Consider the following 11,003-nt stretch of genomic DNA (forward strand, 5'->3'; position numbering starts at 1 on the left):
TATTGAAATAGCTGCATATAGTGTAGTACAGTAAATTTGCAATGACAAAAATACAGTAGTATACTGTACCTGTTCTCTTCTCTGAATGTCCTTACTATGGTGGACACAGAAAATCGGCTCAAATTGGGTTGCACTCTAAGTCCTGCTTCCCTCATTGTCAGTCCATGGACAAGAACATGGTCTATAACTGTTGCTTGAATTTCATCAGATATTTCCACACTTTGTCTTCCTCTTTCTCTTCGTCCTCCTCTTTCTCTTTCTTGCCCTCCTCCTCCTCGTCGCCCACCTCGCATACGCACTCGTCCTCTCACATTGTTTCTTCTATCCATTCTCAGACTCTCCTTCCCACCTTCAACAACCTGTTTGCTCTCTGAACTGGCTTATATTGGTTGTGTCGCATCATTTGAAACAGGTTAAATCCATTTTGAGTGGTTGTGTTCAATCAATGACATGTGTTCTCTATTTGTATTTGATTGTTGCCACTTGTGTTTACCAGTGTGGATGACATGTGCATTAGAGTAAACAATGTGTTTTGAGAACGTGTTTAGAGTTTTGCTGAAAAGTCTAAGTGAGATCTGCAAATTGTGTTTTACCATGTGAAATGGTTTAAGGTATTGACAACAGACTGCATAATTTGCTAAATGAGTCCAGGAAACTGAGAACTTTGTTCAGCCAATGGGTTTTAGTGTTTTAGCCATTCAAAAAAACTGTAACAGGATATTACCAAGAAGGCATCATCATCATCATCATCAGTATTCATTGTTAGGTGTGTCTGTCAGCTGCTCCATACTAGGGATACGATTCAGTCCAATGAGTGTTATAGAGCAGTGGGTACGTCATTTACAGAGATTGCATTCATTGAGTGATAGAGAGAGAGAGGAGGGGGGAGAGAGAGATGAGGGGAGAAATAGAGAGAGAGATGAGAGGGGAGAGAGAGAGATGAGGGGAGAAATAAAGAGAGAGGAGAGGGGAGAGAGAGATGAGAGGAGAAAGAGAGAGAGAGAAAGAGAGAGGGGAGGGGAGAAATAGAGAGAGAAAGAGAGGAGAGGGGAGAGAGTGATGAGGGGAGAAATAGAGAGAGAGAGAGAGAGAGGAGAGGGGAGGGGAGAGAGAGATGAGGGGAGAAAGAAGAGGGGGACGAACAGTAAGAAAAATACTTGAAGACAAAAATACCAGCCACCACACCTCAGTCCCTTTATCTGTTTATTATTCCATATCACTCCATCTTTATACACCTTCTTCACACTACTGTTCCATTCTACCCATCCCTCGTTCACCCAGTGATTCATTCCTTTGTTAATGTATCATTTCATTCATCTGTTCATGCAATAGGAAAGCCACAGGTAAGAGGCACTTAGAAAAATACAAAAAGTCGTTTTAAAAAAAAGAATACAGTCTGAAATGGCATCCTATGTGGTGCACTACCCCCTCTGCCTGGTTTCTGATTGGTCCATTCAGGAAGCAGGTCTATTTTGATTGGTCTATTCAGGAAGCAGAGGCCAGATTGACAGCAAGCTACCATTTACAATAGACTGGGCAAAAAGCCGGGATTCAATTAAAGAAGCGATAAGCAAACAACACTCTCACCAATGATTTCCCAGATGCTTGCGGAGATCACATTTGCAGTAAATGCTGCGGATGTCATAAATGACCTTTTGTGCAGTGAGCTTATCGACAAAGCATCTTTGATTGAATCCCGGCCCTTGTCTAACAACTATCTACTACTAATTTGGTCCTTTGAACATCGATAACTGATGAGACACTAGGTATCTATATTGACTACAGGGTTGGTGTCAATTCCATGTAAATTCCTGTCAATTCAGAGAGTAAATCAAATTCCAATTCCAAATGTTCTTCATTAAAGAGCATTGAAGAGAATTGGAACTTTCTGAATTTACTGAAATTGAAACGGAATGGACACCAACCCTGACTGGTTACGACTGTTCTTTGAGTGAACTGTGAGGGCAGTTGAAGCTAACTATTTTCCATTGAAATCAATTCATTTTATAGCATAATTAGCATTTAATCAAAATGAAATTAAAAAAGCTGCGAGCTAGAAAATACTTACTATAATATTCCTGCATAGATATTGAAGTGCATATTGAAGATTAGATCTAAAAATACAAATGTACATATGATCCAGTAAGAAGGATAGAAACATTTAAAACAGTGTAAAGAAATAAGTATTTAGTTATTAATTACGGAGTGTATTTGTTATAAAAAAAAATTGAATAAGTGCTTCCATGTAAAGAAGTATTCTAGTTATTCACAAAAATCTGTATATTTTTTTTTTAAACCTGTTTGATTTGAAATTCTGTCTGATCCCAGGTTTGAACTAAGTTCATTAAAGTAAGTTAGTTAAACAAAAAAATGTAGGTTTCATTTTTTTTTCTCTCTCTCAATCCCTTTAAAAAATTTGAAGGTATTAAACATTGTTACAAAGCAAAAAAAAAAAATATGTGATCAAAAGTACATAGTGTTACTTAAATGAAAAAACGTAAATAATAAATGTAAATAATACATGAAATAACAATAACATGACAATATGAATATTAAGAGAGAATACATGAAAGACAGTCTTGAATCATGTTAGGGAATTAAACATCAACGTTACGCAATGTGTTTCTTTGTAGTCAAAGGACATTAGGAGTGGTAACTGTCTGTCTGTCTGTCTAGTCCAGCAGTGAAGGCTCTGAAGGGCGTATGATGGTGGGGCGGCCTGGGGCCGCTGGGGGTCTTCTGTTATAGAGGAGGACAGAAGGAGGGAGGGAGAGAGAGGGATGGAGAGAGAGAGGGAGGGAGAGAAGCAGGGAGGGGAGAGGAGGGTGGGAGGGAGAGGCGGGAAGGAGGGAGAAAGATGGAGAGAAGCAGGGAGGGAGGGAGGGAGGATGGAGAGAGAGCGAAGGTGGGATGGGGAAGAAGGGAGGGATGAATAGAGTGAAGGAGGAAGAGATGAGTGAGGAGTGAGGGAGGAAGGAAGGCAGGAGAGAGAGGGAGGGAGGAGAGAAAAACATATGTATCATTCCCACAACCCACGATACACCAAACCCCCCACAACTACCCTACAACCACTACCACAACCACTGCCACTACCACAACCACTACCACTACCACCACAACCACTACCACAACCACAACCACAACCACAACCACAACACCGACTACCACAACCACTACCACCACTACCACCACAACTACAACACCGACTACCACAACCACTACCACCACAACCACTACCATCACTACCACAACCACAACTACCACTACCACAACTACCACTACCACCACAACCACTACCACCACAACCACTACCACTACAACCACTACCACAACCACTACCACAACCACAACCACTACCACAACCATCACTACCACTACCACAACCACTACCACTACCATCACTACCACTACCACAACCACCACAACCACAACTACCACTACCACTACCACCACAACCACTACCACTACCACTACAACCACTACCACATCCACTACAACCACAACCACTACCATCACTACCACTACCACAACCACTACCATCACTACCACTACCACAACCACTACCATCACTACCACCACAACCACTACCATCACTACCACAACCACCACAACTACCACTACCACAACCACCACTACCACTACAACCACTACCACAACCACTACCACAACCACTACCACCACAAACACAATCACTACCATCACTACCACTACCACAACCACCACAACCACAACTACCACTACCACCACCCACCACAACCACAACCACTTCCACAACCACTACCATCACTACCACTACCACAACCACTACCATCACTACCACTACCACTACCCCAACCACTACCACCACAACCACTACCACAACCACTACCACCACCACTACCACTACCACAACCACAACCACAACCACTACCAACACCACGGGGCGGCAGTGTAGCCTAGTGGCTGGAGCGTTGGACTAGTAACCGAAAGGTTGCAAGATCAAATCCCCAAGCTGACAAGGTACAAATCTGTTGTTCTGCCCCTGAACAAGGCAGTTACAGTGAGGGAAAAAAGTATTTGATCCCCTGCTGATTTTGTACGTTTGCCCACTGACAAAGAAATGATCAATCTATAATTTTAATAGTAGGTTTATTTGAACAGTGAGAGACAGAATAACAACAAAAATATCCAGAAAAACGCATGTCAAAAAATGTTATAAATTGATTTGCATTTTAATGAGGGAAATAAGTATTTGACCCCCTCTCAATCAGAAAGATTTCTGGCTCCCAGGTGTCTTTTATACAGGTAACGAGCTGAGATTAGGAGCACACTCTTAAAGGGAGTACTCCTAATCTCAGTTTGTTACCTGTATAAAAAGACACCTGTCTACAGAAGCAATAAATCAATCAGATTCCAAACTCTCCACCATGGCCAAGACCAAAGAGCTCTCCAAGGATGTCAGGGACAAGATTGTAGACCTACACAAGGCTGGAATGGGCTACAAGACCATCGCCAAGCAGCTTGGTGAGAAGGTGACAACAGTTGGTGCGATTATTCACAAATGGAAGAAACACAAAAGAACTGTCAATCTCCCTCGGCCTGGGGCTCCATGCAAGATCTCACCTCGTGGAGTTGCAATGATCATGAGAACGGTGAGGAATCTGCCCAGAACTACATGGGAGTATCTTGTCAATGATCTCAAGGCAGCTGGGACCATAGTCACCAAGAAAACAATTGGTAACACACTACGCCGTGAAGGACTGAAATCCTGCAGCGCCTGCAAGGTCCCCCTGCTCAAGAAAGAACATATACATGCCCGTCTGAAGTTTGCCAATGAACATCTGAATGATTCAGAGGACAAACCTGGTGGCCAACTACAAGAAACGTCTGACCTCTGTGATTGCCAACAAGGGTTTTGCCACCAAGTACTAAGTCATGTTTTGCAGAGGGGTCAAATACTTATTTCCCTCATTAAAATGCAAATCCTTTTATAACATTTTTGACATGCGTTTTTCTGGATTTTTGTTGTTGTTATTCTGTCTCTCACTGTTCAAATAAACCTACCATTAAAATTATAGACTGATAATTTCTTTGTCAGTGGGCAAACGTAGAAAATCAGCAGGGGATCAAATACTTTTTCCCCTCACTGTAACCCACTGTTTCTAGGCTGTCATTGAAAATAAGAATTTGTTCTTAACTGACTTGCCTAGTTAAATAAAGGTTAAAAAAAAAACACTACCACCAAACCCACTACCACCACTACCCCCACCACGACAATCACTACCATCAATACTACCACCACAACCAATACAACCCAACCACCCACCAATACTTCCAAACCCCCCCACTACCACAACTACCACCACCATCACTACCACCACTACCCCCACCATGACAATCACTACCATCAATACTACCACCACAACTCAACCACCCACCAATACTTCCAAACCCCCCCACTACCACTACAACTACTACTACCAGCACCACCAACACAACCACAACTACCACCACCAAAACTACCACCACTACCCCCACCATGACAATCACTACCATCAATACTACCACCACAACTCAACCACCCACCAATACTTCCAAACCCCCCCACTACCACTACAACTACTACTACCAGCACCACCAACACAACCACAACTACCACCACCAAAACTACTACTACCACAACTACTACTACCACCACCACCTATACAACTACCACCACTGCTACCACAACTACCACCGCCACCAATTCAACCACAACTACCACCACCAAAACCACTGCTACCACAACTACTACTACAACCACTACTACAACTACCACCACAACCACCACTACCACCACCACCCTTCTTAATGTAACATCATTACCAATAAAAGTGACCTATTGTGACCCAATAGATCGTTCTAGCAGTTCTAGCCTCCATTCCTCCAGAGGTAAGTGGGGCGTGCACACTCGCCTGCCCAGGAGCAGAGCTCTTACCTGGGTATGCCGGGGGGCAGTGCTGGGGGAACCCTGGCTGGGCGAGACGGGATCAGGGGGACATTGGCGACAGGGTCCGCTACACTGTAGGTGTTGACTGGTGGGGGTCCGGGTCGAGAGGGGATGAGGGGCGCCCCGAAAGCTGGGTTTTGGGGACAGGAAGGAGGAGGGGCGGCGGTGGGGACTCTTGCTGCCGGGGGCGACTAGGAGGGGGACAGCGGCCGGGGCTGGTCTGGCCTGAGGAGGAGGGCTGGGGGAGGGAGGAGAGGGGGAGAGAGATGGAGAGGGATAGAAAGAGGGGGGAGAGAGAGAGACAGAGAGGGGGGGGAGAGAGAGAGAGAGATAGATAGAGGGGGGAGAGAGATAGAGAGGGGGGGAGAGAGAGGAAGAAAAAGGGGAAATAAATATATTTATATTCACAGTTTCACATCCAAATGTACATTAACCTACACGTGAGAGCCTAGTGTGTGTTTGCACATGCGAACTGTGTGTGTGTGTGTGTGTGTGTGTGGGTGTACGTGTGTGTGTACATGTGTACGTGTGTGTGTACATGCGTATCTCTCTCTGTGACCTGGGTTCCTTGGTCCTCCAGGTGTCGTCTACAGGTGGAGGTACAGGAGCTGACACTGTGGTTGTACTGATGTCTCCTATGATCACCAGGGCTTCTTTCAGAGCATGGTACATCCTCAGCATCTCATCTCTCCTCTGAGCCTGGTCAGCTGACTCCTCCATCAGACTTCCCTGGTCCCCACAGGAATACAGGTAGGCTAACAACTCAGAATGGATGAAGTCTTTAGCCTAGAGAATGAGAGGGGGGTGGGAGAGAGGAGGAGAGGAGAAAGTTAGTACATCAAACTCCACAGTTCCCCACAGGAATACAGGTAGAAATCTTCATTCTAGAGAGGGAGAGGGGGAACGAGGGTAGTGAGAGAGAGAGAGAAGAGGGAACATAAGAAAAGCAGAGGAGAAGATAAGACATGAGGTCTCAGACTTGTTGACAAATGCGTGTGGTTCACACAGTCTGGTGTGTACGTGTGTGTTCACACTTCCACGTTGTCGCCATGCTGCCGTGCTATTTGTTGCTACTTGGCTACCTGCCAAACTTTTTTTCCTCTTTTAATAACCATTTAATCAAACTCTGAACTTAACAAGTTTACCAACATCCACACCCGACTTTTTCATTCAACTTTCTCACCCCGGGCGCTTTATCTGGACATGGATCTGCAGGACCTCCACCAGCCGAAAAAGCTGAGTAACATTATGCCTTGTCATTGCAGTAGCCGTGCTGCAAGCCCAGCTTCAGACGCAATCGTTAGGCGAGGGTAATTTAAGTGTAGGAAAGGATGAAACAGCATCGGTGCCACCAACAAGTACAGATAGTAGAATAATCGCCTCGCACAGTCCCCGCAGCCGAACAACTTTCTCCGGACTTCTGGAAAGAAATGCTTTCCGCATGCTCATCCGGTGACGCTCATTCAGCCTATAGAAATTTTCAACTGGTTTTCCCCATTAAGCAACGAGTCAGAGTCTGAGCCAGAGTCCGAGCCTTCCTGGTCTCTCCTCCACCCATTACGGGGTCTGAGCCACCGAAGCATTAGCTCTGACAAATTGAAAACCCTAGTCATTGGCGACTCCATTACCCTCAGTATTAGACTTAAAAAGTATCATCCAGCGATCATACACTGTTTACCAGGGAGCAGAGCTACCGACGTGAAGGCTAATCTGAGGAGGGTGGCTAAGGCTAAAACACAGTCGTGGCCAAAAGTTTTGAGAATGACACAAATATTAATTTCCACAAAGTTTGCTGCTTCAGTGTCTTTTAGATATTTTTGTCAGAAGTTACTATGGAATACTGAAGTATAATTACAAGCATTTCATAAGTGTCAAAGGCTTTTATTGACAATTACATGAAGTTGATGCAAAGAGTCTATATTTGCAGTGTTGACACTTCTTTTTCAAGACCTCTGCAATCCGCCCTGGCATGCTGTCAATTAACTTCTGGGCCAGGCCACATCCTGACTGATGGCAGCCCATTCTTGCATAATCAATGCTTGGAGTTTTTGTTTGTCCACCCGCCTCTTGAGGATTGACCACAAGTTCTCAATGGGATTAAGGTCTGGGGAGTTTCCTGGCAATGGACCCAAAATATCGATGTTTTGTTCCCCGAGCCACTTAGTTATCACTTTTGCCTTATGGCAAGGTGCTCCATCATGCTGGAAAATGCATTGTTAGTCACCAAACTGTTCCTGGATGGTTGGGAGAAGTTGCTCTCGGAGGATGTGTTGGTACCATTCTTTATTCATGGCGGTGTTCTTAGGCAAAATTGTGAGTGAGCCCACTCCCTTGGCTGAGAAGCAACCCCACACATTAATGGTCTCAGGATGCTTTACTGTTGGCATGACACAGAACTGATGGTAGCACTCACCTTGTCTTCTCCGGACAAGCTTTTTTCCGGATGCCCCAAACAATCGGAAAGGGGATTCATCAGAGAAAATGACTTTACCCCAGTCCTCAGCAGTCCAATCCCTGTACCTTTTGCAGAATATCAGTCTGTCCCTGATGTTTTTCCTGGAGAGAAGTGGCTTCTTTGCTGCCCTTCTTGACACCAGGCCATCCTCCAAAAGTCTTTGCCTCACTGTGCGTGCAGATGCACTCACACCTGCCTGCTGCCATTCCTGAGCAAGCTCTGTACTGGTGGTGCCCCGATCCCGCAGCTGAATCAACTTTAGGATATGGTCCTGGCGCTTGCTGGACTTTCTTGGGCGCCCCGAAGCCTTCTTCACAACAATTGAACCGCTCTCCTTGAAGTTCTTGATGATCCGATAAATGGTTGATTTAGGTGCAATCTTACTGGCAGCAATATCCTTGCCTGTGAAGCCCTTTTTGTGCAAAGCAATGATGATGGCACGTGTTTCCTTGCAGGTAACCATGGTTGACAGAAGAAGAACAATGATTCCAAGTACCACCCTCCTTTTGAAGCTTCCAGTCTGTTATTCGAACTCAATCAGCATGACAGAGTGATCTCCAGCCTTGTCCTCGTCAACACTCACAACTGTGTTAACAAGAGAATCACTGACATGATGTCAGCTGGTCCTTTTGTGGCAGGGCTGAAATGCTGGGATTCAGTTCATTTGCATGGCAAAAAGCTACTTTGCAATAAATTGCAATTCATCTGATCACTCTTCATAACATTCTGGAGTATATGCAAATTGCCATCATACAGACTGAGGGAGCAGACTTTGAAAATTAATATTTGTGTCATTCTCAAAACTTTTGGCCACGACTGTAGATGGTATAGGGATATTGTTATCTACGTCGACACCAACGATGTTAGGATGAAACAGTCAGAGGTCACCAAGTGCATCATAGCTTTAACATGTAACTTAGCTAGAAAGATGTGTTGGCATCGAATAATTGTCTCTGGCCCGCTCCCAATCAGGGGGAGTGATGAGCTCTGCAGCAGTCTCACAAATCAATCGCTGGTTGAAAACTGTTTTCTGCCCCTACCAAAAGATAGAATTTGTAGATAATTGGCCCTCTTTCTGGGACTCACCCACAAACAGGACCAAACTTGGGCTGCTGAGGAGTGACAAATTCCATCCTAGCTGGAGGGGTGCTCTCATCTTATCTACAAACATAGACAGGGCTCTAACTCCTCTAGCTCCACAATGAGATAAGGTGCAGGCCAGGCAGCAGGCTGTTAGCCAGCCTGCCAGCTTAGTGGAGTCTGCCACTAGCACAGTCAGTGTAGTCAGCTCAGTTTTTCCCATTGAGACCGTGTCTGTGCCTCGATTTAAGTCGGGTAAAACTAAACATGGCGGTGTTCGCCTTAGCAACCTCTCTGGAATAAAGACCTCCTCCATTTCTGTCATTGTTGAAAGAGATTGTGATATCTCAAAATAGGACTACTTAATGTTAGATCCTTCACTTCCAAGGCAATCATAGTCAATGAAGTAATCACTGATCATAATCTTGATGTGATTAGCCTAACTGAAACATGGTTCAAGCCTGATGAATTTACTGTGTTAATAAGGCCTCTCCTCCTGGTTACACTAGTGACCGTTTTTGATCTTCTAGTCATGAAATCTATGCAGCCTACTCAATCACTTTTTATAGCTACTGTTTACAGGCCTCCTGGGCCGTATACAGCATTCCTCAGAGTTCCCTGAATTCCTATCGGACCTCGTAGTCATGACAGATAATATTCAATTTTTTTTGGTGACTTCAATGTTGACATGGAGAAGTCCACAGACCCACTCCAAAAGGCTTTCGGATCTATCATTCACTCAGTGGGTTTTGTCCAACATGTCTTGGGGACCGACGCATCGTTTCGGATCCATCGTTGACTCAGTGGGTTTTGTCAAACATGTCTCGGGGACCTACGTCCAATCAAAAGACCAATCATACCCCAAATCTAGTTTTTCCAGATCTAAATGTTTTTCCTCATAATCCTGGACTATCGGACCACCATATTATTATGTTGCTCAGACCCCAACCAAGGATTATCAAAAGCCACGCTATAAATTCTCGGACAACTCAAAGAGTCCTAGACGCTCTTTTCAGAATCCCTCCACCTACCCAAAGACGTCGGAGTGCAAAAATCAGTTAACCACCCAGGATCTGAACTTAACCTTGCGTAATACCCTAGATGCAATCGCACCGCTAAAACTAAAAACATTTGTCACATGAAACTAGCTCCCTGGTATATAGAAAATACTCGAGACCTGAGGCAAGCTTAGAGAAAATTGGAATGGAAATGGCGCTCCACCCAATTGGAAGGCTTCCGACTAGCTTGGAAAGACAGTACCGTGCAATATCGAAAAGCCATCACTGTTGCTCGATCAGACTACTTTTCCAACCAAAACAATCCAACATTTATTTTTGATACTGAACTAAAAAGCAGCATTCCCCAAGTGAGGATGGCCTTCACTTCAGCAGTGATGAATTCAGGAACTTCTTAGACAAAAATATTATGATCATTAGAAAGCAAACTCCTCTTTGAATATGCATATTTCTCCAAAACTCAGTTGTCCTGAGTCTGCACATA

At 44.6% G+C, this 11,003-nt stretch overlaps 1 protein-coding gene across 3 annotated transcripts in view; it reads right to left on the reverse strand.

The window, feature by feature from the left end:
• Nucleotides 1–1,190: 1,190 nt before the first annotated feature.
• Nucleotides 1,191–11,003, reverse strand: part of LOC106592593 (dynamin-2) — an 86,182-nt gene continuing 76,369 nt past the window's right edge. For all 3 annotated transcript variants that reach the window (XM_045690757.1, XM_045690755.1, XM_045690756.1), the window contains 3 exons: nt 6,528–6,754; nt 5,957–6,206; nt 1,191–2,739 (listed from right to left, as the gene is read on the reverse strand). In XM_045690757.1, coding sequence (XP_045546713.1) covers nt 2,644–2,739; nt 5,957–6,206; nt 6,528–6,754 — 573 coding nt within the window. In that variant the 3' untranslated portion in view covers nt 1,191–2,643. The remainder of the gene's footprint in view (nt 2,740–5,956; nt 6,207–6,527; nt 6,755–11,003) is intronic.

Source organism: Salmo salar, chromosome ssa12 (assembly GCF_905237065.1).
Source record: "Salmo salar chromosome ssa12, Ssal_v3.1, whole genome shotgun sequence".
NCBI lineage: Eukaryota > Metazoa > Chordata > Actinopteri > Salmoniformes > Salmonidae > Salmo > Salmo salar.